The sequence below is a fragment of the Macrobrachium nipponense genome, chromosome 13, assembly GCF_015104395.2.
Source record: "Macrobrachium nipponense isolate FS-2020 chromosome 13, ASM1510439v2, whole genome shotgun sequence".
NCBI lineage: Eukaryota > Metazoa > Arthropoda > Malacostraca > Decapoda > Palaemonidae > Macrobrachium > Macrobrachium nipponense.
This window is the reverse complement of record NC_087206.1, coordinates 102,179,288-102,205,666: the sequence shown is the minus strand read 5'-3', so window position 1 is coordinate 102,205,666 and position 26,379 is coordinate 102,179,288. Positions and strand designations below refer to the sequence as shown.

General features: G+C 50.6%; 1 protein-coding gene across 2 annotated transcripts in view; it reads left to right on the top strand.

Annotated features, from left to right (window-relative positions):
• Positions 1 to 26,379, top strand: part of LOC135225236 (amyloid protein-binding protein 2-like) — a 277,676-nt gene that overhangs the window by 28,874 nt on the left and 222,423 nt on the right. Inside the window, exon 1 of one of the 2 annotated variants that reach the window (XM_064264565.1) lies at positions 1,012 to 1,270. The exons of the other annotated variant lie outside the window; for it this stretch is intronic. Coding sequence (XP_064120635.1) covers positions 1,133 to 1,270 — 138 coding nt within the window. The 5' untranslated portion in view covers positions 1,012 to 1,132. Of the gene's footprint in view, positions 1 to 1,011; positions 1,271 to 26,379 lie in introns of those variants that run through there. 2 annotated transcript variants of the gene reach the window in all.

The following is a 26,379-nucleotide window of genomic DNA, read 5'->3' as shown; positions in this document are numbered from 1 at the left end:
TTCAATAAAATTATTAGATTTAATTACTATAATTAATACACCGAGAAAAGAAATACAATGATTATTTTCATATTTTATTTCAAACCTTCACTATCATAGCAATCAAGGACAAGAACGTTTCATTTTCTGTTTGAAAGACTAAATATCTTTAATCAACGTCATTTGCTGTCACATTCACTTTTATTACCTGATTCTAAACATACACAAGACAACACAGCAACTAGGTTACTAGAAGGATCGTTAATACCAAAAGGCTTTCAATTTGTCAGTTTTCTGATATGCAGGGTTTTATTACTGAATTTTGGCTGTGCAATCATTTGAATGGTGTTTTCTAACACTGAGTATAACCATAGACATAGAGAGGAAAAGCTTATCATAGCTAATTGATTTTTCCTCTTCGAAATTCCCGCTGGGAAGAATTAATGCACATATTCTTGCAACTGGTTGAGTTTACGGCCAATATTTACAAAAACCCAGGTGCATATTGTTGTGTGCTACAAAGATCTTGTATAGTGGATCTACATTTAAAGAGCAAGAAAACTGTCTTTTTTTTTTTTCTCTGGATTCCATTTTAGAAAATATTTTCGGTAGATGGCGTAAATTCCAAAACACCTCGAATAAACAAGTTCGAACATCTTTGAGTAAAGATGTCATATTTTCACGTCTGAGTTCTATTTCGATAAAAATTTATCGGTATTTAATATGAAATTTTCATTTGATTCGATAATAATTCGTAATTATACCCATCTGCGTTGCGTTCACTGAAAATAAATAAATGTATTCTAGGTAATCAATGCGCGATATAGTATAGCTATTGAACGAGATAGAGGGCTTCCAACGAACCCGTTTCGAAATTTCCGAACATTCAACAGATATGTTATGCATGCATTGCTAGTCACACATTTCAGTTGTTATTGAATTTTATTCAGGAAAATTCCATAAATTTGTATTTTCTATTTCGCTTCTAGAATTTAATTCTAAAATAATCAGATAATACTTGGTGGATTTTTGTGTCATAGGGGGTGGGACTTGAAGGTTCGTGAAGTCTCGGTCAAAAGTAGTTCGAACAAGATGGTAGCTTATTGTTTACATTGATCAGCTGTGAGGAACAAACCAATGACAAAGAAGAACTATGGCAGCTTCTATGCTCAAATGGTTCCCAGGAACCCTTTACAACGCGGCACTCAATAAGGTGGTGGAATACTATAAAAATAGTTTGAGTGAATTAAAAGTTTTTCCCCCTTCAGTACAATTTGATGTCCTTCATGAGGTGAGGAATTTGACTTTTTGATTGTTTTCGTAACCAAGGGAGCCTACCTTTTTTCACTCTAATTTTATGTGACACTAGGCTATTAGTAGCTAATTGCAAACAGTAGGTATTTACACTTGTTTCGTGCAGCCGCATCTTGTGTTTTCTAGCAGAAAGTTGGTGTCGTAGGCTACCTACCACTTGATAGATTAGCTAAGCCTAAGTAGGTACCTAATAGCCTATCTAGTAGTAGTAGCCTAGAACTTAGCCTAGTTTACTTAGATTAACCTGCAGTTATTTACCTATTTGAGTTCGGGACCGCTTTAGGGTAAAACACCGCATGGCCTGCAGCAGGCCATGTACGATCAATGCATGCAACCCTCCGAAAAAGTACATTATAACGCGTCCTGACACCGGAGATGGTCATCAGTCGCGACTTGTTGTTGGTGAGAAACGGAGCTAAAGACCTCTACTCTCCTTTCGAAGTAAGTATTTTCTCCAAAGTTAGAAATTAAGGCCAAATTTCAAGATTGAAACAGAGGGTACTGAAAATTGGCGTCCACGGCAGTGGAAATCTCACCAAAACGCTTTAGAAATTTTTACTTACAACTAAAAATGTTTCGAAGATTGACGCCATCTCGATGTTTACGGAGTCGCTTGTGTCACAAACTTTCCATTTCCTGTGATAAATCCGCACACCACTTGTACCCACAGACGCCGTAGCACTTTCATCACAACAATCGAAACACGATTTTCTCACCAACAAACAAGCCAGGAGTAACAGCTGTTTTGGTAGATGACGAGAAGCGTGCTCTAGCTAATTTTAAATAAGTAGTAAATCATCAATATTTTACATATTTATGATGATTAATTTGAAAATATTCGTCATTGAAAAAGTAACTCGACTCTGACTCAAATTTAAGTAATATTTTTCTGAATTAGAACGTTCTTTTAAGTTTGTATTATGTACGTCACAACATCTGACTTTCGTACCTATTGTAAATAATTGCTATACTCAACTGTCTTGCAGAACAGTTTACCAGTTATTCATGCAGATTGTTATCAGCTATTCATGTAATATGTATATCGTAATGCGCATATATATCTTTTATTATTTACTTTTTGGATATATGAAGAGTTTACTGCTGGATTACCGCACCGTAGTGACGCAATCGTTTTCGGGTCCCTGGGCTCTGTCTGTTTTCGCACCATAAGAAATTATGGGGCCGAATTTTGCAATGACCAGAAAGTCGTTAAAGAGGAAAGTTAGCATTGAGGGGCATATGTTTTGACTGGAGAAAAATACAAATTCATAGCTAGCTTGTAAAAAATACTTGGTTTATAAAACTTGATTGACAACTAAGCAGCATACCTACTATGGGTTTTTCAGAGACAGTGCAAGCACGTTTTTGGGCGGACAATACCTATTTCTGTAACGACACTCGTAACAGAACAAGATTTTGCTATAGTGCATTACACCCAGTGCCGTATTTATAAGGGTATCGTGAATCACTAATCGTAAAGAATACGACACTTGTCCTTGTACCAAGAGACAAAACTCCATTATGCAGAAATGGATACGAACACGCGTATAAAGCTCCACCTACCTCCCTCTCCCCCCCCCCCCCCCCCTCCACCGCCATCCCTTTTCTTCTTCGTTCCTCCGCCTTCCCTTTCTCTCTCTCTCTTTTGCCATTCTTAGCATGCAAACATTAAAGGTTACATTTATTTCTGGCATACAGTTATTAAAGAAAATCAAAATACTAATATAGACTTAAACCAATGAAAAGTGCTAGCAAAAAAAAAAAAAAAAATCCACTTATCCGTAGTCTGGTCCTCTATGGTTTTTGGCAGCAGATGTACGACAAGGTTAGAAACATTGGATTGTATCTACTTTAGAAATATCTGTAATTTTTCGGTGTAATTTGGTTGCAAATAAGCGATAATAGACATGAATTAAATAAACATTTTTAAATAACAAAGTAAAGTTGAACTAAATAACGAGTAAAGTAAACAATTTAGGGAATAAAACTTTACAGTGTCGTCGTCTGCTGTTCGTAACTGTTTGTGGCGTGCGCTTAGGAACCAGGAACAGCAATTTGTTTAAAGTGCAATGTGGAGTGAATCGAGACCAAAATGTGTATAATAACAATCAAATAAGCACTGTGGAGTTTCAGTTGTGATGGCAGTAAGGATAAAAACCACTGATTACAAGGTAAAAATGAATTCAGTTCAAACCATGACCCCGGGAATAACAAGTTTCATACTTTCACTAATAGGCAACAAAATGTTGTTTTATTGTGGAGTGCTGGGAAGGCTGGGAAAGATGTTGTCCGTCACTGACCAGAACCTGCCATCCACACGGTAGCCGCCATATTGGATTTCAAAACTGCCTTGAAAACATATTTTACGAAGAGCGTCACATGCTTATTTTAGTTCGTATGGGTTTTCATATAGACATTATGTTGACGAAACTTCAATCTTTTGAATGGTATGCTTAGAGTTGTAATTGTATTCTTGTTTCACCATTAAATATCGAGTGAATAAGACCTGTCCAGCGTGATAAGTGTTGGTAGTCGGTGATGTTTTACCCTATTTGCAATTTAGAACGTGCTTGACTAGGCCTACTGAAAAAAAAAAACCATAAAAATGTAAGCTTCGAACAAGGGGAGAACGGTAGTTAACTGCTTGTCCGATCGTGCGCGCGCACCGCGCGCCCGAGAGGTGAAGAATCACTTTTGCTTTAGGCCCATGCAAAAAAGTTGCAGAGTGAGGGGGTGGCATGAGGTGGACTATATGTAAAGGACCTCAGGTTTGTATAGTTAGGAAAAATGCAATTTTCGACAAATTGTCATTTTGTTCCGATACGTAATACAAACCCTCGGTCCTTTAACATAGGAAAGACTCACTTCTTGTGGGAGGAATCTGAGTCTTTTTGGTGAACAGACTGGTGTTCGTCCAACCCTGGAGTGCCTCCCTGGTCGTAAGAGCAAGGGAGGGATCCAAACCTCTGTCCGATTGATCGGGGGGTGTGCACCGCAGGATCAATGGTCAGACCTCTGGGCCAAGTACTAAGAGAGAGGCAAGCGTATCTCTTCGTACCAGCAAGCAAGAACTTGTTCCTGTTTGCAAGAGACAATCATAAAATGATGGGTTTGTCTCAATTTGGCATCCATTCTCCTCCCCTTGTTTGAGGAAGTGGTGGATATTTACTCCTATCCCTACTGAAAGGGATAGGATGGTGCTCTATTGAGTACTCACCTGCATCTCGTCCTTACCCAGCAGGGGTGACGACCGTGTCCCTCTACCCAAAGGTAGAGGGAAGGAAAAAGATGAAGAAGGAGGAGCCAGTTCACACTCTCATTCCTCATCCATTCTTACGGTCACACCAGGACTCGATGCTGTTCTCGAGCCTGCGAGGGTCTGGGTAACTACACAACGTGTTGAGCAACCACCACGGTTCCCAAGGAAAAAGATCCAAGGAACTGTGGCATATATCCTGAAGGTAGAAGGAGGCGCCTGCCTTCATTACTGCACACGGAGAAGTTCTTGCGGAACGCGAGAGAATGATGAAGAGGCGTCCACACTCATCCTGGGTGTCGAGTTTCTTCAGACAGCTCCGTCGCACCTTCACAGGACAAAGCAGCAATAGCCTTCGTATCGGAGGCGGTGACGTCCATTAGGGAGGGTATTGTGAAGGACTCGAACCAATCGTCAGTTACCGAAGGGTTCTGAGTCTTCGCTACGAAGATCGGTACGAAATCGAGCGTCACAAATCCCCATCCCTTTGTGCTTGACTTCTCAAGAGAAGTCATGCAGTTACCTAAGACGAAACAGAAGGGAATAGTCGTATTGACCTATCCCTCTTCTTGACTTTTGGTTATGTACAGTACTCATACTGACAAGCTATTAAGACGAAGTAATGATTGCTCTGGAACAACCGAACTAAGTCCATAGCATAGTTCGTAACTGACTTGGGCGCTCTGACAGCTGCCGACTGACTGGTTCGGAATCAGTAGAGGCAAGTTGTCCAAGCATCCGGGTAAGTCACGTGACCTTCGCACCCTTTAAAGTTATGCTGAGAGACCAAACAAATAAAATATTTGTTAGTCACCGATGCCGGACGGCGCGGCGATGATTCTCTTAATGCATAAGCTCAAAAGGCGAAAGTCAATTGCCTTCAAAAGACCGAGGTCCCTGATGGCAAGAAAATCTCATAGACGTTGAATCTCAGCTTAAGGAGAAACAACACTATGTGACGTTGAAGACGAAGGTAGGCAATGAATGCAACCTACGTCTTCCAGCTGAATCGAGAGAAGGAATCTCAAGATTCTAAACCTGTGCTTACAAATGACTGAAAACGCTAACCGCCATTTGTTCCGATACGTAATACAAACCCTCGGTCCTTTAACAATAGGAAGTAGCTAGCGGCAGCTGGAACGGTCGTAAGCTTCGAACAAGGGGAGAACGGTAGTTAACTGCTTGTCCGATCGTCGCGCTGGGAGGTAACAAAATCACTTTTGCTTTCGGCCGTGTGTGGAAGGACGTGTTCGCCATCGCTCTTGCCCGCTTTGTCGTTGCTTCAACCTTGAGTATTTGTTTTCTCTTTCTGTATATTCAGGAGTGATTGTAAGTACTTTTCTCAATTCTATTATTCTTGCAATGAGTGAATTGGAAGAGATGGAAATTTCACCGCGCCCTCCAGTCGCCCGTAGAGTGTGTCCCGGGCTGGAGGGGCGTAAATGTGGAGGGTTCAGGTCATTTGTTGAGGTGGACCCCCACGAGGTTTGTTCTCGTTGTAGGGGGCGAGAGTGCTCCCGCAACGAACCATGTGTGGTTTGTATGAATTGGTCCGAGGCGCAGTGGGTGCTGTACGAGGGCAGGAAGAGACTTAGGCCGGCCAAGAAGTCATCGGAAAGTCCAGTGACTCCTTTGGTGACGGACACTTCGTCCTCTTTCCTGCCTCCCGGCCAGCCCCCACGTTTCGCGCCTTCCCCTGCGGGGGGGTAAGCGGAGTTTTCCTTTTCCTCGCTCGATCCGTCGAGTGTGGAGGAGGGGCGCCCGCTACCCGGACGTACAGCTGTACTCGGGGTCTTCCGTCCTCTCTGGGGGGGTGTTTCGCCCCCCAGGCGCGGGGAAGCCCCTCCAACTAACCCGACTATTGTCTCCGCAGGTGTGCCATCAGCGAAGGACGACTTGGGACAGGTGTGGGAGTCGCTGGGACTGCAGGGAGTGCCCAGCATCCAGGGGTTGCTCCAGCGGTTGGCGGGGTCGGCTGTGGTCACTCATGTGCGGTGACCACAACTACCACCACAATAACGACACCAGCGTATGAGATGCCACCACATCTGGTATATACGCCCCATATAATGTCGGTGACACCCACTGGCTATACAAAACCAATTGCTGCCGTGCCAAGGAGGACGGTGCCACCACCACCTGGATTTTTTTCCTTTGCCGACCCCGGACTTCCGCTGCCCAAAGAGTACCCCCCTGGACCTGCCGCAGTGCCACGGATGTCGGTAACTGCAGACAGGACGCCTGGCTCTCCCGTGGTACCTGCCGTGCCTGCCGTACCTGCTGCTGCTCCAGCTACTCTTTCCATTTCAGATCGGCCTGCACTTTCCCTTTCAGATGTTCCTGCCGTTCCTGCTGTTCCCAGACCTGTTCCTGTTGTTCCTGCTGCTGGTGTTGCTGTCACAGGCTCAGGTCTTTCCGGACAGGTGCAGTCGGGCCCTGTTGCTTCGGCAACTGCCCCGGCTCCCTCCTGGATGGAAGACCTGACGTCTGTTCTGCGGAGCCTGGCGAAGAAGAAGAGGAAGAGGAAGAAGGTGTCGTCGTCGTCTTCATCGTCTTCTTCGTCGTCTGCTGCCTCTCCTTCCCCTTCGACTTCTAAGGCTAAACAGCCGAAGAAGAAGAAGGCTGCCTCCTCCCCCCCTAAGAAGACTCCTTCGGGATCTTCTAAGGCCCCGACTCCGCTCAGGCGAGTCGGGGAGCTCTTCTGCTGGTCCTCCTGTTCTTCGGGAACGGGCCCGTCGCTTCTTCTGCAAAGAAGAAGTCGACGGGGACCAGAGGTGCACCAGCCTCGTGGCTGGTGCGTCCTCACCTGGTGCTAGCGGTTCTGCCGCTAAACCAGGTTCCGTCTCGGCCGCTTCTCGTTCGCGAGAAGCAACCGAGTGGACGCTCTTCCAAAGAGGACCGTCCAGCCAAAGTTTTGACGCCCGAGCTTGCTCGCCGTCAAGACAGCGGCGGCGGAAGCAGAAGACTGGCGAGAGTCGTGCACAAGCGACTCTCGCCAGGCCAGTGGACGCTCTCGCAGCGATCAACTGGCCTGCTCGGGCTGACGTGACGGTCGCCGACCGGTCCACGTTGAGGCGAGGAAGGAGTCCCCACGGCCGCGGGTACCAGCCACGGCTGGTACCAGCGGTTTGACCGCGCCGAGAGGACGCTGGCCTGGTCCTCGACGCGAAAGGGAGCCTAGCAGGTCACCCGTCCGCCGCTCCCGATGGGACCGGGGCGGAGACGTGACCAGCGGCAGCTCGCCTGACGCTAGAGATCGGTCTCGACGTTTCTTCAGCCGAGCCAATCGCCCCCAGGCGAGCGGCAAGGCTAGGCCTGCTGCTCGACCGCACCGTCACCGCGGGTTGACGATCAGCAGCAGCCTCCACGCACCTGGTCCGGCCAGCGAGCGAGGGGGGAGCGTCAGTCTGCCTCTCCTGTACCTTCAACCTCCTCGGGCTATACCAGGGAGGAGCGAGGTACCAAGGAGGAGCGTCACGAGAGGTGCGCCGCTCGTGACCAGCTATGACGCCGTGCGGCTCAGGCACGGTCTTAGGACCGACCAGAACGTACGCGCAAGTAGTTTGGAGGCGACCGTCAGGGGTCTGTCGCTGTTCCTCCTTCTGAAGGAGGAGTATCGAGGGATATGCTCTTGCTGGAGGGACTGGACGGTCCTACTCCACAAGACGCTGTGACGCCTGAGATACAGAGGAACTTCGCAGAGGTCATTAGTTGATGCGTCTACATAATGACCTTGCGGAAGGATCGCCGCTACCACCAGCAGAGCCCACGTCCCGGCTCGAGTCATTTTTGGGTCCCAAGAAGGGAGACCCAAAATGATGATGGGGTTGCCACGATCGGAGCTTGCGGACTCGGTCCTGGATCAGGTGGAGAATCTCGTCTCCGGACTGGGAGACTCGCTAAAATCCGGACGGTCCTCTAAGCTGCTTCCTCCTCCTCTACAAGCGGCAGAGGCGATTTTTACGTGCCATCTGAAGACCCGATATTGCCGAACAGGTTAACCCGGAGTTAGCGAGGGCTGACTCCAGTGTGTCCCTGCAGCAGCTCCTGTCGGAGAACTTATGGTTCTCGCAGCAGGAGGCACTTGCCCTGGAATCTACCGCTATGGCAGCATTCCAGGCCAGTTTCCTGGTTGGATTTGTGGTCCCTCACAATATCCAAAGTAGCGGCGGCTCTGGGAGTTCTGCTCTCGAAGACGACGCTTCTTTCAGGAGAACTGTGCCAGTCTGGAGGAAGAGCAATCTCTTACCTCGCCCATCAGACTGCTACCTGTGGGCGCCACCAACTTGGTTCTTCGACGTAGGGGACGCAGTCCTTACCGCCCGAGTGACCAAGGGGGCCGGGCGTGAAGCGGCACTCGGGCTACGAAATGGGACTTCTTAGGAGTTCCCCAGCTCTCTTTCCTGGAGAGATGGTGGACGCTGCGGTGGAACGGCGGCGCACTGACGAGAGTTGACCGCTTTAGTCCACCAGGCAGTCCTCGAAGGTTTCTGGGCAACCTCGAGTAACTGCGGCCAAACCAAAGAGCTTGGCTAGCGCTTCCACGGCGGCGGAAGACGGTTGTTTTCACCGTCCAAACCAAGTGTGCGAAGACTCCAGCTGTTTCAACTTCTGCTAGAGGAGGCGAAATCAGCCCTCCTCCGCAGCCCTCCTTTCCCCGAGGAGGTGCTGGAAAGAAGTCGAAACGAGAGGGAAACGCTAGGGACGGCTGGGACGTTCCCCCTCACCTGCTGCCGGAAAGTGGGTGGGGGGGTGCCTAGCGAGCCATTGGGCGACTTGGCAGCGCTACGGCGCCGAGAACTGGATAGTAGACGTCCTTCGGGAGGGTATCTACTACCCTTCGAGTCTCGGCCCCCCCCTCATCTCCAAACCGGTCCATCTACAGACCTATGTCCGGGGATCAACAAAGGACAACGCTCTTCGACAGGAGATCAAGACCATGCTGGCGAAACGAGCTGTAGAAATCGTGGAGGACCAGTCACCGGGCTTTTACAGCCGCCGCTTCCTAGTGGAGAAGGCATCGGGGGGCTGGCGCCCGGTGATAGACACTCTCGCCCCTGAACCGCTTCGTTCGCACGCGGACGCGGTTCACGATGGAGTCGGCACGCTCAGTGCTCGACTCGATCAGGGTGAACGATTTCATGCTTTCGGTGGACCTGAAGGACGCCGTATTTTTCAAATACCCATCCATCAGTCCTCCGAAGAGTACCTCCGCTTCATCTTCGACGGGACGGTGTAAACCAATTCAGGGCACTTTGTTTCGGTCTCTTCAACCGCCCCACCAGGTGTTCACGCGAGTGTTCACTCTGGTTGTCGGCTTGGGCCCATTCGAACGGGATACGTCTTCTGAGGTATCTCGACGATTGGCTGGTCCTGGCGAGCTCCCGCTCGCAGTTGCTACAGGACAGAGATCGACTCCTCAAGTTTTGTCGTCGATCTGGGGATCGTGATAAACTACGAGAAGTCCGATCTCGAACCCAAGCAGAAGAGAAGTACCACTGGTATGCTGATAGATACGGTAGCAGGGCAAGTCTTTCCCGCAGACTTGCGTATCAGCAAATTCAGGGAGGCAGCCGGCCGGTTTCCTGTCGCGGCAGGAACAGGCAGCACAGCAATGGCAAGTTCGTGATCGGCCATCTGTCGTCACTCAAAGAGAAGTTAGTCCCTCACGGGCGTCTTCACCTACGGTCTCTCCATTGGAGGCTAAGGGGAGAGTTGGTCTCAGGCCAGGGATCCTCCTTACTTTCCCGTGGCTATCACGGACAAGGTAGGCAGGACCTAGCCTGGTGGCTCGACGACAAGAACCTCTTAAGAGGAGTGCCTATACGCACTCCCCACCCCCCCCCCGAGATGCTTCTGTTCTCAAGACGCAATCGACCGAGGGATGGGGTCGCACACCTGGAGGAGTTGCTGACTGCAGGTGTGGTGGGACCATCACGAAAGCACCTTCACATCAATGTCCTGGAACTCAAGGCGGCGTTCAAACGCTCTCCAAGAGTTTCGGACCGCTTGGTGGGACACTCAGTGGTGTTGATGTGCGACAACACCACAGTAGTTGGCATATGGTCAACAAGCGAGGTGGGGGGGGGCTAGTGTCTCTATTCCGCTCCATCAGTTGACAGTGCAGGTGCACGAGTGGGCCAACGGCTCACTCGATAGAGCTGTCAGCACGCTACATTCCAGGCAAGAAGAATGTAGTAGCAGACAAGCTCAGCCGTCGGGAATCAGGTGATAGGGACCGAATGGTCTCTACACCAAGATGTGGCGGAAAGGCTCTTCAACCTGTGGGGGGCGACCGGATCGTAGACCTGTTCGCCACCCGGCACAACAGAAAACTTCAGGTTTTCTTTTCAGCTGTGCCGGACCCATGGGCAGCTGCAGAGGACGCTCTCCCAACACCCCTGGGACAACCTCTTCGCTTACGCCTTCCTCCCTTCTGTCTGAGGTTCGAAAGTGATCAGTCGAGCGCTGGTCCACTCCCAATCTCAGAATGATCCTGGTGGCTCCCAAACGACCTCAAGCCGTTTGGTATCCGGACCTGCTGGCTCTTCTTGCGGACGCACCGAGAGAACTACCCACCTGGCGACAACCTTCTAGCCCAGCCACACGTAGAAACGGTACCACCACGCAGTCCCCCAGTCCCTTCAACTTCACGGTGGCTGGCTGTTATCCACCATCTCTGCGAACGAGAGGCTTTTTCTCGTAGCGCAGCAACAGAGATGGCTGACACGTCAGACAGTCCTCTGCAGCTGTGTACCAGGGGAAGTGGGCCGTCTTCTGTGGTTGGTGTCGTAGACGGGTTCTGTCTCCTCTCAGAGCCACTCTTCAGCAGGTAGCGGATTGCCTCGTGTTTCTTCGCCGAGGAGAAGCTCCTCCTCATACCCACAGTTAAGGATTAGAGCAGCACTGGCGCTCGTCTAAACTGAGGGGACTGGACATCTCGAATTCGTTCGAGATATCCTTGCTAATGAGGAGCTTCGAAAATGGTCTTGCCCACCCAGGGAACTCAGGCCCCCTGCGTGCGGATGTGACTCTCGTACTTAGGAGTTTGACTCGAAGACCCTTCGAGCCACTCCGAGAGTCGTTCAGACAGGGATCTGACCCTCAAGACCCTCTTCTTGCTGGCCCTGGCATCGGCGAAGAGAGTATGGGGAACTACATGGCCTTTCTTATGATGTTAAACATACCAGAGGCTGGGGATCTGTGACTGCTCGATTTCGTCCCGAACTTCGTAGCTAAGACTCAGAATCCGTCGATCCCTGACGACAGATTCGAGTCTTTCACGATCCCCTCCCTCCTGGACTTCACCGATAATGATGCGGATGAGATGGCTGCTTTGTCCCTGTGAGGGCGCTACGGCGCTATCTGAAGAGAACTCGACATCTCAGGCCTGAGTGTCGACGCCTCTTCGTTAGCACTGGGGTTACCAGAAAGAAGTCTCCAAGAACACGACTTTTCTTTCTGGCTACGTGAGGTGGATAGGAGAGCGTACGAAGCTGATGGTAGCGACGACATCCGTACGCTCCGTCCGAGAGCCCACGAAAGTCAGAGGTATTGCAACCCTCCTTAGCGTTCCGTAAGAACTTCTTCCGTGCGCAGGTCCTGAAGGCAGGTGTCTGGGCCAACCAGACCACCTTCACGTCCTTCTACCTTCGGGATATTGCCCCACAAGTCCTTGGATACTTTTCCTTGGGACCTGTGGTGGCTGCTCAACACGTTGTTGTAAGCTTACCCAGCACCCGAGCAGGCAGAACAGCATCGATTCCTGGTATGACTGGGAGAATGCATGTGTGAATGAGAGAGTGACTGGCTTCTCTTCACCATCTTTTTCTACCTCTAACCTGTGGGCAGAGGGATACGGTCTTTACCTTGCTGGAAAGGAAGTCAGATGCAGGTAAGCTATTCAACGAGCTCCATCCTATCTCTTTAACTAGAAGATAGGAGTAAATATCCACCACTTCTCCAACAGGGGAGAAGTGGATGCCAACATGAGACACCATTACTTTACATTTGCTCATGTGGAAGGAAAAAGTTCTTACAATGCTGGTACGAAGATGATAGCTTGCCTCTCTCTTAGTACTCGGCCCAGAGGTCTGACCATTGATCCTGCGGTGCACACCCCGATCAATCGGACAGAGGCTTGGATCCCTCCCTCGCTCTTACGACCAGGAGGCATTCCAGGGATGGACGAACACCAGTCCTGTTCATCAAAAAGACTCAGATTCCTCCCACCAAGAAGTGAGTCTTCCTATTGTTAAAGACCGAGGGTTTTGTATTAACGTATCGGAACAAATGACAATTTGTCGAAATTGCATTTTTTTTCCTAACTATACAAACCTGAGGTCCTTTACATAAAGTCCCTCCTCATGCCACCCCCTCCCTCTGCGTATTTTGCATGGGCCAAAGCAAAAGTGATTTGTTTACCTCCCAGTCGCGCGGCGCGCGACTCGATCGGACAAGCAGTTAACTACCGTTCTCCCCTTGTTCGAAGCTTACGACCGTTCCAGCTGCCGCTAGCTACTTCCTATTGTTAAAGGACCTCAGGTTTGTTGTATAGTTAGGAAAAATGCAATTTTCCGACAAATTGTCATTCATTGCTGTCCGTTTGTGCAATGAAAGCGGGGCGTTCTTCAGTAATGAAAAACAGGGGAGAGCCGCTTGAAGAACTGCTTCTCATGGGCTGAACGTTTGGAAGTAGAGCTGGCAGGTGTGGGAGTAGGCGATGTCTTTCAATACATCTGCTAATCCGGGGTGAACAATGAACAATTGTACACCTCCGAATACAAGATATTTTGAGGACAAACTCAGATTCCGCAAAATCATTCGCATTATCGGGAATACGATGCAGCAAGAGACTATTACAGAATTCTGTTACCGGTGGCGGTAAACAGAAAGATGAGAGTCGCATAGATATCTCTGTTTAAATTCTCGCAATACCGAAGACGATGAATACTAGCGTTCTCAGCAGTAGATGGTCATTCATGTATGCGAGAATCCCCGTTAATCAGAGACTTAAGTCCGTGATTGTTGGGCAGAGATACGGTTGTTATTCAATCAAAGCAGGTGAGAAAGACATAAACAACCGTACATCTCGAAGCGGCAGCTGATACTGAAATGCCTCGGGCAATTCAATTACGCAGTAGCTGTCGCTGACTCGTCATCCTGAGTTGCCAAGTAATCCTTTCCACGAAGGAATGCGTTCGGCTAGAACCACCGAGCATAAAAGATATGCTCGAAGCAATTAGATTTAAGCGAAACGAATTTCGGTAAAATATAAAAGCTTAAATGGTGTTTGTTGTGACAACACCATAAGTATATAAAATTGAAAACTGGAAACTCCTGGAGGTTGCAGGCAACCCGGGTTGCAGTTCAATTAGAATACTTTTCGTCTAAGGTCGCAATCCGTAGAATAACCAGGATATGCGCCTACCCCTCGGACCAATTCAAACTGCTTAGCAGAATCATGTCGCGAGGTTAATATTACGTAGTATATTTGTAGGATTCTGAACAACGATCTCCATCCTAATTCTTTCCTTCAAGAAAACAAAATAAGGATTGGAGATCGACCACCTTCGTTCTCTATTAAAGAGAGTGTGAAGGAAAGTCTTCCTCGAAGGAAAGCTTCAATGGTGAACAGAAGACTAAGACATAGTTCCAGCCAAACTGGATATTCCCGTCCGTTCTTCTCTATTCCAGGTTGGTCGCTACTTGTGAGATAGTCTTCTTTCAGCAGCAGTCTTCTTCCTAATGCTAGAAATTCCAGGAATTCGAGCATAGGCGAGGTTCCCGATTATCGTGTAACATATCGGGGATTCTCGTCTCGCTCACTTTTGGACCGTGGTCTCGCCTAAGTGTTTTGGAGATCGTAAGAAACTCTAACACCCTCTGAATGCGCTAGAAATTCCGTAGAATTCTAAGCAGTCTGCGAAACCCCCACCGAATTCGTCAAACGATATCGGCTGGTGGTCCTCTCGATTCCGTAGAAATCGAGAATGGGGCAGGATCCCTCCTCACGACCGGGGCTTAACGTCAGGTAGGACCCGAAGGTCCCCCCTGGTAGCGCAGTCCCCCAACGTGGGATCCTACAGAGAAATCTCTGTAGGATCCTTCCCTTTCCCTCGTAGCCGTAAGGAGAGAGGGAATGGGGGAGGAATTGGATACTCGCTCGCCTTCCCAGTGGAACTAGCAGTTGGAGAGAGTAGGAGCACCATCGCCTTGCGGCGATGGCCTCTCAGAGTCTGGGAAAACGTATCTTCAGGAGAAACGTTTTCCCCGAGGAGGGTTACGAACTCTCACTGTAGGTAAGGGTCTGCCGCCACTGTGGAACGTCGCTGGGTGGGGCTGATCGACACCCTGACAGAGAGAGCCGATACCGTCCTCCGACTCATTCCAGTCCTCGTCGAGGTCGAAACCTCTCAGGAGGGGACCGAAAGGAGTATTAAATACGGTGTCCGACGAAGACACGTAGAAAAGCCGCTGTCGCAGTAGAGGAGGTGGAAGTAGCTTGATCGACCGGCCAGAACTGAGAGAGCCTTCTTGTTCCGGAGACGATGAGACTCTGGTTCAAGACAGAAATAGGCAAGCTCCGATCGCGGCATACCCATTCCGTCGGTTTGGGTTCCCATCTCGGGCCCCAAAAACAACTCGAGCAGAGGACATGGGCTCTGCTGGTGTGGGAGCGGCGTATTCCCCCCTTCCCCCGGCGTCGTTGTGCTGACGAATCAGTGCAATAACCTCCTGGGTAAAGTTACTCTGAATCTCGGAAGTTACAGTGTCTTGAGGAGTAAAGGACCGTCTAGTCCCTCCAACAAGAGCAGCTCCAGGACCCTCCTCCTTCAGAAGAAGGACCAGCAACAGATCCCTGAACGGTTGCCTCCAACTCAACATTCGCCGCGTACGTCCTTTGTAGTGGTTGGCGTCTAAGACGCCAACCTGGCACTTGCGGCGTCGGTACGGGATCAGTGAGCGGTCGCATCTCTCACGATCACTCCTATTAACCTCGCTCTTCCTGGTCGTTATGTCCGAGGAAGTTGAAGGTAGTCGGAGAGACAGACTGACGCTACCCCCTCTCCCCCCTGAGGTCGCCTCCAATCAACTTGCGCGTACGTCCTGGTTGGTCCTAAGACCATACGTGGCACGTGCGGCGTCGTGACGGGATCGTGAGCGGCGCACCTCTCACGATCACTCCTAGCTACCACGCTCTTCCTCCCCGTTTACGAGGGAAGTTGAAGGTAGTGGAGAGAACAGACCTGACGCTCGCTCGCTGCAGGACCATCGTACTTTTGGTGGGGGGCTGCAGCGATCACCACCCGCGTGGGGATCGATCTGCAGGCCTGGCCGTGCCGCTCACCTGTGGCGAGCGGCTCGACTGAGCACGTCGACGGTCCCGTTGCGACGACAGCTGCTGCTGGTCACCGTATCCGCCGCCCGGTCCCTGTGGTAGCGGCGGTCAGGTGACCTGCAGAGCTCGCTTTCGCCGTGAGACCGGTGAGCGTCCTAGCGGCACGTCAAACCGCTGGTACCAGCCGAGGCTGGTACCGTCGGTCGAGGGGACCTGGGGACCTCTTCCCAGCCTCAACCCGTGGCCGGTCAGAGACCGTCACGTCCACCCGCCAGTGTACCGGCTGGTCGCTGCGAGAGCGGCCGCTGGCCTGGCGAGAGTCACCTGAGCGGCTCTCGACAGTCTTCTGCTCCGTGCCTCGGTCATGACGCTGAGCGAACTCAGGCGTCTAACTTTGGCTGCACGGTCACCCGAAGGAGATCGTACACTCGGAACTTCTCCGCGGACGAGAAACCGAGCCGGGTACCTGGCTTAGCAGCAGAGCTGCCAAGACCAGGCGAGGGTGTACCAGCGGTAGCCAGCACACCCTTGGTCCCCGTCTTCTTCTTCTTCTCAGAAGGGGAGACGGGTCCCGTTCCCGAAGGAACAGGAGGACCAGCAGAAGAACCCCCCCCCCGTCACACCGGAATGTGACGAGTCCCTTCGAAGTTCCCGAAGGAGTCTTCTTAGGGGGAATAACAAAAACCCGGTTACCAGCTGGTCGCTGCGAGAGCGGCCGCTGGCCTGGCGAGAGTCACCTGAGCGGTTCTCGCCAGCCTTCTGCTCCGTGCCGTGGTCTTGGCGCCGAGCGAACTCTGGCGCCGAAACTTTGGCTGCACGGTCTCCCGAGGGAGAGCGTACACGTCGGGATCTCCCGCGAACGAGAGACCGAGCCGGAACCTGGCGTAGCGCATCGCCGCTAGCACCAGGCGAGGAAGTACCAGAGCTAACCGATACTCCTCTGGTCCCCGTCTATCTCTTCCTTACGGAAGGGGAGACGGGCCCCGCTCCCGAAGGAGCAGGAGGACCAGCAGAAGGACCCCCCATCCCACCGGGGTGGGAGGAGGGCCCTTAGAAGTTCCCGAAGGAGACTTCTTAGGGGGGGGAGGCAGCCTTCTTCTGGGTCTTCTTCGGCTTATGGGCCTTAGAAAGTCGAAGGGGAAGAGGCAGCAAACAGACGAGACGAAGATGACACCTTCCTCTTCTTCGTCAGCTCACGCAGGACAGTCGTCAGTCCTCCATCCAGGCCGGAGTCGGGCCTATTGCCGAAGCAACACGGCCCGACTGCACCTGTCCGGAAGGACCTGGGACTGGGGAAGACACACCATGGGCAGGACCAGCATGGACAGGCGCAGGAACCAGGAGCGACAGGAAACAGCAACCAGCTCAGGAGCGGCAGGAACAGCGGCAGCGGTAAACACAGAAGGGACAGCCAAGCCAGTAGCGGGAACCACATCAGCGACAGGTACGGCAGGCCCAGCCATCGCCTCGTAGATGGTACTGGCGGCCGGTCCAGGGGCGAGCTGCTGGAACAGCGGAAGTCTGGGGCAGGCAACACGAAGAAAACACAGGCGGCGGCGGCATACCCCTCCTCGGTACGGCGGCGACCGGCCCTAGAAGCGGCAGACGGCGTCACCGACACAGCATGGGGAGTGTAGACCAGCGGGGGGAAGCAGCATAAGCGGCCGTGAAGGTTGTAGTGGAGACCACTCCAAGGTCACCGCCCCAGACCTCGCTAGACTCTGCAGCAGATCGTGGATGCTAGGCACGCCCTGCAGCCGCAGTGGTCCATACCTGTCCAAGGTCGTCTCCCACGGCTGTAGCACCTGCGGTAGCACAGACAGATTAGATAAGAGGGGTTCCCTCACGCACGGGGGGGAGACATGCCCCACCCCACGAACGGAAGGAAGACCCAAAAACAAAAATACGAGGAAGCTGACGTGGGGGGGGCAAGAAAGAAGACGAAGAATCGGATACCAAGGGAGTCGCGGGAGAGCTTTCCGACGACTTCCTGGCAGACCTTCGCTTCCCCTACCCCCGCACAGCAGTGAAAAGTAATATGAAAATGAAACAGAATACTACGCACTTGCGATTACATTCACTATGAACTTAGAGGGAAAAATCAATTCCCGGGTAAGAGCGGAAACTTGATCCTGCTATTTTCACTTTCACAGCAATAAATCGTAAGGATTAATTCCCGGGTAAGAGCGAAATTGATCCAAAATTAAATTGATGCAATTAATAAATGAAAATGAAAAGAAAACTGCATTGCGAATCCACTTTCATTGCATTCTATTCATACAAAATAAGAGGCTCTTGCCGAGCGCAATCAAGCTCTCGGCACGAACGCACAGGGCAAAAATATAATGAAAAAGAGTACTTACATCTTTCAATTACACACTTTCGCCCAAAATACATGACTCGGCGCGAGTGTCGCCCGCCCTCGGCACGAGACATAATTCAAGGGTTCAATTCATGAAAAGAGCGGAAATCGCCGTCTCTACGGCGATAGCTCCATGTTGATTCATAATTAAGTAATGAAAATGAAAACAGTGTACTTACAGTTTCATTTTTCAAGTCAACCAAACATTAGTAGAAAACACAATATAAACAAAGCATACGACGATGAAGCGGGCAGAGAGCGATGACGAACACGTCCTTCACACCGCGGCCGAAAGCAAAAGTGATTCTTCACCTCTGCGAGCGCGCGGGCGCGCGCGCACGATCGGACAAGCAGTTAACTACCGTTCTCTCCCTTGTTCGAAGCTTACGACCGTCCCAGCTGCCGCTAGTTACCTTCCTATTGTTTAAAGGACCTCAGGTTTGGTATAGTTAGGAAAATGCAATTTTTCGACAAATTGTCATTTTACGAAGAGCGTCACATGCTTATTTTAGTTCGTATGTAAGGGGTTTTCATATATAACATTATGTTGACGAAACTTCAATCTTTTGAATGGTATGCTTAGAGTTGTAATTGTATTCTTGTTTCACCAATTAATATCGAGTGAATAAGACCTGGTCCAGCGTGATAAGTGTTGGTAGTCGGTGATGTTTTACCCTATTTGCAATTTAGAACGTGCTTGACTAGGCCTACTGAAAAAAAAAAAAACCATAAAATGTAAGGGGGACCCTTGTGGGAAACCGGGGTTTTGGGTTGGGGGAAAGCAGTATCAAATGTATATGTAGTAGGTTACGACACCCACATAGTAATTCCTGACGACAATACATATTCTAGGTATTTTCGGTTAACCTGCTACTCTACATACAAACATTGGACCCGCCACTACATTACAAAAGTTTGACCTGTTACTTTGCATACAAAACTTTGATCTGCTACTCTACAATTAGCTAAAAGGACGCTAGTCTAGGCTACTATTGACACATTACTGTGAAATTGGACACATTGCTCGCCACTGCAGACTGACCTGCCGCTGTATACCTGTACAAAAGGATGACCTTCCACTCGACTTACATGAGGCTGACCCTCCACTCTACTTACAAAAGGCTGACCTTCCACTCTACTTACATGAGGCTGACCCTCCACTTTACATACAAAAAGCTGACCCTCCACTTTACTTACGAAAGGCTGACCTTCCACTCTACATACAAAAGGCTGACCTTCCACTCTACTTACAAAAGACTGACCCTCCACTCTACATACAAAAGGCTGACCTTCCACTCTACTTACAAAAGGCTGACCTTCCATCTACTTACATAAGGCTGACCCTCCACTCTACATATAAAAGGCTGACCTTCCACTCTACTTACAAAAGGCTGACCATCCACTCTACTTGCAAAAGGCTGACCCTCCACTCTACTTACAAAAGGCTGACCCTCCACTCTACTTACAAAAGGCTGACCTTCCACTCTACTTATAAAAGGCTGACCCTCCACTCTACATACAAAAGGCTGACCTTCCACTCTACTTACAAAAGGCTGACCTTCCTTCCACTCTACTTACATAAGGCTGACCCTCCACTCTACATACAAAAGGCTGACCTTCCACTCTACTTACATAAGGCTGACCCTCCACTACATACAAAAGGCTGACCTTCCACTCTACTTACAAAAGGCTGACCTTCCACTCTACTTACAAAAGGCTGACACCTTCCACTCTACTTACAAAGGCTGACCTTCCCACTCTACTTACAAAAGGCTGACCTTCCACTCTACTTACAAAAGGCTGACCTTCCACTCTACTTACAAAAGGCTGACCCTCCACTCTACATACAAAAGGCTGACCTTCCACTCTACTTACAAAAGGCTGACCCTCCACTACATTCAAAAGGCTGACCTTCCACTCTACTTACAAAAGGCTGACCTTCCACTCTACTTACATAAGGCTGACCCTCCATTCTACTTACAACAGGCTGACCTTCCACTCTTCATACAAAAGGGTGACCCTCCACTCTACCTACAAAAGGACACAGCTAGCCTAGGCTATAATTCTCCACATAACTGTGACATTAAACACATTACAGACCAACCTGGTACTTTACATACAGATGGCTACATCCTGCATGTACCAACACACCTATCTTGTGGACTAAAGATCTGTTTGAACACATGCTTTGACCTAACCGAAACAAGGCAAAACCTAACTGACGCAAAATATCATGTCCTGACTTAAACTAACCAAACCAACCTAATCTTTCTTAGGGTGCTGTGCCCTTACCTGCCGGAGGGCGACCCCCCAAAGTTGAAATAGTAGCCAGAAAAAACATGCATGTCCCAACATTTGGTTCACTGGTACTAAAGTTCTGTTCGAACATGTGCTTTAGCACTGTCTGTGACCTAACTAAACAAACACCAAAGGTAACCTGACCTAGAATGTCGTGTCATGACCCAATCAACCAAACTGTCATAACCTTACTTAAGGCATCATGTCATTGCCTGGCTGTTGGCCCTGGACCCCCCGCCCCCATTTGGCCTCGTAACTCGAACAGGGTACTGGCCTAGGCTTCTCCTTAACAGTAAAGTTCCAGAGCACTGTTATTCCTAATGCAGGGACATTTGACTCGCATCAGATTTAATGTACATCTTACCTTATTCAAAATCGCTGTTGTCTGCTGTCTGACGAACACGAAGGCATCAGTCTCAGCTTCTTTAAAACAGGCTAGGGATCACTTGACTCGGTTGCACTAGGTCCTGGTCTTATTGTTTTCACCCATGAAATTAAATCAGAGATGGGGATGTCAGGTGAATTTTTAGCAGACGGACAAAATTAGATTAAAAAATGCCCGAAATGGACATGGAACATTTAAAACTAATAAACATTACCTTAATATAATTTATCTATCCCTAAATCCCCAAAATCTGCACCAAAATTTACCACATTGGCAACCCTGTTACCTCCTATTCTGTCCGCCAGTGGGCAACACTGTCGTTGACAGGTACAAAACCTTCCCTTGAAAATCAGTTGTTAACGAGCGCCCGTGTTGTTTACATCACCGCTCTTTATAAATTTCCTAAACCTTTTTGTGCCTTTAAAGCTCTCATTAATTGTTAATGCAACTTTATGTTAATTACCACTCACGTATTACATCCACGAAATAGTAAATTAACTTTTATTTATATTGTGGTATTTATATTATATTACGAATTTTTGCGTGACCTGGAATTACGTGACCTGTCCAACAGTCCAATGGATTGCCAAGATAATTCGATGCTTCTTTCTGCCAGCAACATCAGGAATTGCCCGGCTTGTGGGACAAGGATGAGTAGCAGGGAGTATGAACCCCATGACATTTGTAGCTTTTGTTGTGGACAGGTTTGTGACTTGACTTCTCGTGACTTATGTAAGCCTTGGTCTGACGAAGACTTGACGACTTAGCCTATATGAAACATCAAAGAATCTTGCTGCATAACAGATTTATTAAGGAGAAAAAGAAATCAGTATCTAGACCTGTATCTAATGATTTCCTTGATTTGTGCGCTCATGGTTTCGGTATCGTGTGATTCTGATTCCGAATTAATTGATGCTTTGCCACCTGTACAACCGGTAAATAGTGAAGTCATTTCTGATGTTGATTCAAAGGTTTTGGCGATGGAAACTAGTTGGAAACAAAAGTTTGAAAAATGACAGCTTAGTTGTTCCGATACGTAATACAAACCATCGGTCCTTTAACAATAGGAAGTAGCTAGCGGCAGCTGGAACGGTCGTAAGCTTCGAACAAGGGGAGAACGGTAGTTAACTGCTTGTCCGACAGTCGCGCGCTGCGCGACTGGGAGGTAAACAAATCACTTTTGCTTTCGGCCGCGGGTGTGAAGGACGTGTTCGTCATCGCTCTCTGCCCGCTTCATCGTCGTATGCTTTGTTTATATTGTGTTTTCTACTATGTTTGTTTGACTTGAAAAATGAAACTGTAAGTACACTGTTTTCATTTTCATTACTTAATTATGAACCAACATGGAGCTATCGCCGTAGATGCGGCGATTTCCTCTCTTTTCATGAATTGAACCCTTGAATTATGTCTCGGTGCCGAGGGCGGGCGCGCTCGCGCCGAGTCATGTATTTTGGGCGAAAGTGTGTAATTGAAAAAATGTAAGTACTCTTTTCATTATATTTTTGCCCTGTGCGTTCGTTACCGAGAGTGTGATTGCGCTCGGCACGAGCCTTTTAATTTTGTATAATAGAATGCAATGAAAGTGGATTCGCAATTGCAATATTCTTTTCATTTTCATTTATTTATTTGCATGAATTTAATTTGGATCAATTTTCGTTCTACCCGGGAATTGATCCTTACGATTTTTTTTATGTGGAAATGAATCGCAAGTGCAGTATTCTGTTCATTTTCATATATATTTTATGATAGCATCATATTATTGGATCAAGTTTCCGTTCTTACCCGGGAATTGATCTTTTCCCCTTTAAGTTCTATGAAGTGAATCGCAAGGGCAGTATTCTGTTTCATTTTCATATTACTTTTCACTGCTGTGCGGGGGTAGGGGAAGCGAAGGTCTGCCAGGAAGTCGTCGGAAAGCTCTCCCGCGACTCCCTTGGTATCCGATTCTTCGTCTTCCTTCCTTCCTGCCCCCCGCTCAGCTTCTTCGTTGTATTTTGTATTTGGGGTCTTCCTTGCGTTCGGGGTGGGGCATGTCTTCCCCCCGTGCGTGAGGGAACCCCTCTTACTAATCTATCTATGTTACCGCAGGTGCTACATCCGTGGGAGACGACGGGGCCTTGGACAGGTATGGACCACCGCGGAGGCAGGGCGTGCCTAGCATCCACGGGCTGCTGCAGCGTCTAGCGAGGTCTGGGGCGGTCTCCACTACTACCAAGGCCGCTTATGCTGCTCCCCCCCCTCCTGGTCTACACTCCCCATGCTGTGTCGATGACGCCGTCTGCCGCTACTAGGGCCGCAGCCGTACCGAGGTGGGGTTGCCGCCGCTGCCTGTTTTCTTCGTGTTGCCTGCCCCAGACTTCCGCTGTTCCAGCAGCTCGCCCCTGGACCGGCCGCCAGGACCCAGGTTCCGCTGGCTGCCGATGATTCTACGAGGCGATCGCTGGGCCTGCCGTACCTGCCGCTGATGTGATTCCCGCTGTTGGCTTGGCTGTCCCTTCTGGGTCTACCGCTGCCGCTGTTCCTGCCGCTCCTGAGCTGGTTGCTGTTCCTGTCGCTCCTGGTTCCTCCGCCTGTCCAGCTGGTCCTGCCCACGGTGTGTCTTCCCCAGTCCCAGGTCCTTCCGGACAGGTGCAGTCGGGCCGTGTTGCTTCGGCAATAGCCCCGGCTCCGGCCTGGATGGAGGACTGACGACTGTCCTGCGTGAGCTGACGAGGAAGAGGAGAAGAGGAAGCTGTCATCTTCGTCTTCATCCGTCTGCTGCTGCTCTTCCCCTTCGACTTCTAAGGCCCATAAGCCGAAGAAGAAGGAAGAAGGCTGCCTTCCCCCCTAAGAAGTCTCCTTCGGGAACTTCTAAGGGCCCGTCCCACCTCGGTGGGACGGGGGGTCCTTCTGCTGGTCCTCCTGCTCCTTCGGGAGCGGGGCGTCTCCCCTTCCGTAAGGAAGAGATAGACGGGGACCAGAGGAGTATCGGTTAGCTCTGGTACTCTTCCTCGCCTGGTGCTAGCGGCGATGCCGCTACGCCAGGTTCCGGCTCGGTCTCTCGTTCGCGAGAGATCCCGAGTGTACGTTCTCCCTCGGGAGACCGTGCAGCCAAGTTTCGGCGCCAGAGTTCGCTCGGCGGCCAAGACGCGGCACGGAGCAGAAGGCTGGTTGAGAGACGCTCAGGTGACTCTTGCCAGGCCAGCGGCCGCTCTTGCAGCGACCAGCTGGTAACCCGGGTTTTCCCCCCTAAGAAGGCTCCTTCGGGACCTTCCTAAGGGCCCGTCTCGCTCCGGCGATTCGGGGAGCTCTTCTGCTGGTCCTCCTGCTCCCCCTCGGGAACAGGGCCCGTCTTTTCTTCTACCGGAGGAGAAGAAGACCGGGGACCAGAGGAGTACCAGCTTCGGCTGGCACTTCCTCGCCTGGTTCTAGCGGTTCTCGCCGCTAAACCAGGATCCGCCTCGGCTTCTCGTTAGCGAGAACGTACCGATTTGTGGACGGTCTCCGCGGGAGAGACCGTCCAGCCAAAAGTCTTGACACTCGAGCTCGCTGCGCCGCCAAGACCCAAGCGCGGAGCAGAAGACTGGCGAGTGTCGTGCAGACGACTCTCGCTAGGCCAGTGGACGCTCTCGCAGCGACCAGCTGGCTGCTCGGGTTGACGTGACGGTCGCTGACCAGCCACGGGTTGAGGCGAGGAAGGGGTCCCCCGCGTGGCGTCGGGTACCAGCCACGGCTGGTACCAGCGGCTCGACGCGCCGAGAGGACGCTCGCCGGTCTCACCGCGACAACGAGCCTAGCAGGTCACCTGACGCCGCTCCCATCGGGACCGGGCGGAGACGGTAACCAGCAACAGCTCGCCTGACGCTAGAGATCAGCGTCGACGTTCTCAGCCGAGCCTCTCGCCCCAGGCGAGCGGCAAGGCTAGGCCTGCTGCTCGATCGCCACTGCGGGTGGTTACGATCAGCAGCAGCCCTCCAGCACGCTGGTCCTGCCAGCGAGCTAGGGGGGAGCGTCAGGTCTGCCTCTCCTGTACCTTCAACCTCCTCGGGTACTAAACCGGGAGGAGCGAGGTACCTATGAGTGATCGCGAGAGGTGCGCCGCTCGCGATCCCGCTATGACGCCGTATGGACCAGGCACGGTTCTAGGACCGACCAGGACATACGCGCAAGTAGCTGGAGGCGACCGTCCCAGGGGTCTGCCGCTATTCCTCCTTCTGAAGGAGGAGTATCTCGGGATCTGTTCTTGTTGGAGGGACTGGACGGTCCTACTCCGCAAGACACGGTTACTCCCGAGATACAGAGGAATTTGCAGAAGTCATTAAGCTGATTCGTCAGCATAATGACCTTGCGGAAGGATTGCCGCTCCCACCAGCAGAGCCGCACGTCTCTGCTCGAGTCGTTTTGGGGCCCGAGAGGGAACCCAAACCGACGGTGGGTCTGCCCGCGATCGGAACTTGCCGATTCTGTCTCGAACCAGAGTCTCTCGTCTCCGGACAAGAAGGCTCTCTCAGTTCTGGCCGGTCGATCAAGCTACTTCCACCTCCTCTACTGCGGACAGCGGCGTTTTCTACGTGTCTTCGGACACCGTATTTGAATACTCCTTCGGTCCTCCTGAGAGGTTTCGACCTCGACGAGGACTGGAATGAGTCGGAGGACGGTATCGGCTCTCTCCTGTCAGGTGTCGATCAGCCCACCCAGACGACGTTCACAGTGGCGGCAGACCCTTACTACAGTGAGAGTTCGTAACCCTCCGCGGGAAAACGTTTTTCTCCTGACGATACGTTTTTCCCAGACTCTGAGAGGCCATCGCCGCAAGGCGATGGCTGTTCCTACTCTTCTCCAAACTGCTAGTTCCACTGGGAAGGCGAGCGAGTATCCAATTCCTCCCCCATTCCCTCTCTCCTTACGGTTACGAGGGAAAGGGGAGGGATCCTACAGAGATTTCTCTGTAGGATCCCACGTTCGGGACTGCGCTACCAACCGGGGGGACCTTCGGGTCCTACCTGACGTAAGCCCGCCCCGGTCGTTGAGGAGGAATCCTGCCCCCATTCTCGATTTCTACGGATCGAGAGGACACCAGCCGATATCGTTTGACGAATTCGGTGGGGTTTCGCAGATGCTTAGAATTCTACGGAATTTCTAACGCATTCAGTGTTCGAGTTTTACGATCTCCAAACACTTACGCGAGACCACGGTCCAAAGTGAGCGAGACGAGAATCCCCGATATACACGATAATCGGGAACCTCGCCTATGCTCGAATTCCTGGAATTTCTAGCATTGGGAAGAAGACTGCTGCTGAAGAAACTATCTCACAGTAGGCGACCAACCTGGAATAGAGAAGATCGGACGGGAATATCCAGTTTGGCTTGAACTATCGTCTTAGTATTCTGTTCACCATTGAAGCTTTCCTTCGAGGAAGACTTCTTCCCTTCACTCTCTTTGATAGAGATCGAAGGTGGTCGAT